Raw genomic sequence first — 2,750 nt, 5'->3', positions numbered from 1 at the left:
CACTGAAGTATAAATAAAGACCGGGGCAGTTTCTCAGTGCGAGTCTCAGTTCTGGAGGCTGCCCTTGCTAGCAAGAAATTCTGCGTGTTTCTCTTCTCTGATTCTCTACTGAAGAAGTGTTTTAGAGTACATCTCTTAACAGAGGGATAAAGTGTATGTCCTTGCAAAGCGTAAATAATGCACATGTGAACCATTTTAACAACAAACCTACTTTCTCATAATTCCTGCTTTTTTATTTAACAGTTCAGAAACATTCAGCAACAATAACAGATTATGTGAACACATAAATAAATACACACAAATGCGTACCAGTGTCAACGTCATTAGCTACTACGTGAGCAGCACCACGCAGTGTTGCAGCAATGGCAGAGGCTCCACAGCCGCTTCCCAGATCCAGGACTGTCTGATTCCGGCACACCTCAGGGTTATCTAAGATATACCTTTAATAGGAAGTCATTAAAGAAAAACAAACGATTTGTTATCAGAAATCGCTGGACATCAAAAACTACACTAGCTAGCGCTTTATTAGGTGCACCTTCTTTGTAGTCTATATTGTGATGACAGTATCATAAAGTTGCTGTAGATTTGTCAGCTGCAAACACATGATGTGTGTGGGAATAAAGAAAATATTTTACTGCTACACATAGCTTTCATCATTATCATTGCATTAAAACGTTCATTAAGAGCTACTGGCATTAGATTAAAACTTATATTAAAGGTGCGGCTATAATCATTTTATACACACATTGCAGGTTGTGCTCATGAAAGAGTTGATGCTCAGTCTATTTAAAGGTCTTAAGTTTCGTGTGGCGCGATGTCCCGACGATCCATGGTGTAAGTGACTTGGAGCAACAGAAGGTTAACAAGCATACATGCTTACAAACATAAATGATTTTAAAGAAAGGCCAGGCCAAAGGCCTGGAATTCATTTTGCTTCTAACTGCATTTGAGTTTGCCTAGTAACAGGTGACAGAAGAAGAGTCGAGAAGGTTGTAAACCCTCAAGGACCATCTGGAGGGTGAAACAAATTGCCATGTATGGAAGAATGTGATAGAAAGAGGAACTTCTTTGTCTGTTTTTATCTTTTTTTAATTGACCATTTACTGTAACTGATGCATGTCATATTCTTGTTAATGCATGACGGAGCGGAACCCTGATGTCTTAAAAGCATTCTGAAGTGTATCTTTGGGTTCAAGAAGCCAGTTTGAGATGATTTGTGACATGGTGGGTATAAAGGACGGACAGTAACAATACTCATCTGACAGGAGTGCCACCTGGTGTGGTCTTCTGCCGCTGAGTGTTGAGCAATGCTCTTCTGCATATGCCAGAAAGTTTATTCTGTTCTGTTAGAAATAAAATTTTTAATAAAGTTTCTTTTTAACATGAATTTCAATGTATGGTTATAATAGAGTTGGTACACTCGTTATTAGAAAATTGCAAGTATTTAACGCCATGGTGTGAAGGGTTGGGCGTGAAGGTAGAGTGGTACACACTAACACTAATACAGATCACAATCAGAGAGAACCTGCCTTAGAAATGGATGGTGGTTATGGTAGGATGGTGTTTTTGTGCTGGCGATGGAAACTGTAAGGTTAAAGCTGACACCAACGTAGAGGAAAACATATAGATATAAAACATGTCAGGTAACAACTGTAGAGGTATGCGGAAGGCCCATGAAGCTTGGTTTGAACTTCAGCAGGTCGTCTTGACCACGTCTACATGCCTAAATGCTCTGAGTTGCAGCCATGTGAATACATTATTAGATATCTGTGTTAACGAGCAGTTTAAGACGTGTACCTAATAAAGTGACCGGTTAGCCATGGTTGTCATCTTACCTCGACAGTGCCTGTCCCCCTGGCCAGTATATAGCCCAGTAGGGGTCATCAAAGGGCCATAACTCCGGTCTCTCTCGCCAGAATCTGCATCGGGGGGTGAATAACCTCAGCCTGATCTCAGGAGTCAGGCTCTGCTCTCCTGTTATCTCCGTGTTTTCTATAATAAACTTCCTGATGTGCTCAGCAGATGGGCAGACATTTGAGAGGTATCTGTGTCCTTGTGTCTGCGTAAACACTTTGTAAATAAGTTTACCATGGCGGCTGCATTGCAGGGGCATTAAAAGCGCTGCTGACATTATAACAAAGCAGAGATAAAAGCAGCTAGACTAACGTTAGCGAGGCTTTCAGTCCCATTAGCCTCATAACTGCATTTTTTGAGAGGCTTTTACTATTTCTCGTTGAAGCTAACAGTTGTATCCTGTTGTTTGTAAAGCGTGACTCTTCAAAACCTCACAATGGTGCAACAATCAAGTTAACAAGGTTAAAACAAAACAGATAACACGATCCTTGCTGCTTCCCACACGAATGCAAAACAAGGTCGGACGAAGCTTCCTTCGACCGTCTGGAAACAACACACAGACTCTCGGTTCCGTTCAATTCCTACCAGTGGTTTAAATGCAGTATTAATGTAATTTTAGCTAATGATAGGCGTGCATTTATTATCTATTTATGGGATATATAGTGTTTTTCACTCTCAGTCAGTGTAATTGGGTTTGTGGACACGCTATTCCAAGTAATATATACCTCCCCTGTCAGAGCATATTAAAGTACAAAAGTGCAACTTGACCAAATTAATTTTAAAACAGTAAAACATAATTCGAACATATATATGGGTGGGAAAACCGTGATTGTCTTGAACAATTACAGGTTTCCGCTCATTATTAATGTTTCCTTTATTTAATTGAATTAGAAATC

The 2,750-nt window shown here is 40.0% G+C and overlaps 1 protein-coding gene across 1 annotated transcript in view; it reads right to left on the bottom strand.

Annotated features, from left to right (window-relative positions):
* The window catches only part of etfbkmt (electron transfer flavoprotein subunit beta lysine methyltransferase), a 3,756-nt gene extending 1,416 nt beyond the window's left edge, over positions 1-2,340 (bottom strand). Inside the window, exons 1-2 of the mRNA XM_005734852.1 lie at positions 1,836-2,340; positions 310-440 (exon numbers count right to left, since the gene is read on the bottom strand). Coding sequence (XP_005734909.1) covers positions 310-440; positions 1,836-2,131 — 427 coding nt within the window. The 5' untranslated portion in view covers positions 2,132-2,340. The remainder of the gene's footprint in view (positions 1-309; positions 441-1,835) is intronic.
* Positions 2,341-2,750: the final 410 nt, after the last annotated feature.

Source organism: Pundamilia nyererei, unplaced genomic scaffold, assembly GCF_000239375.1.
Source record: "Pundamilia nyererei isolate P.nyererei 1_Seehausen unplaced genomic scaffold, PunNye1.0 scaffold00060, whole genome shotgun sequence".
Lineage (NCBI taxonomy): Eukaryota > Metazoa > Chordata > Actinopteri > Cichliformes > Cichlidae > Pundamilia > Pundamilia nyererei.
The sequence above is the reverse complement of the archived record's forward strand: the minus strand, read 5'-3'. Positions and strand labels throughout refer to the sequence as shown.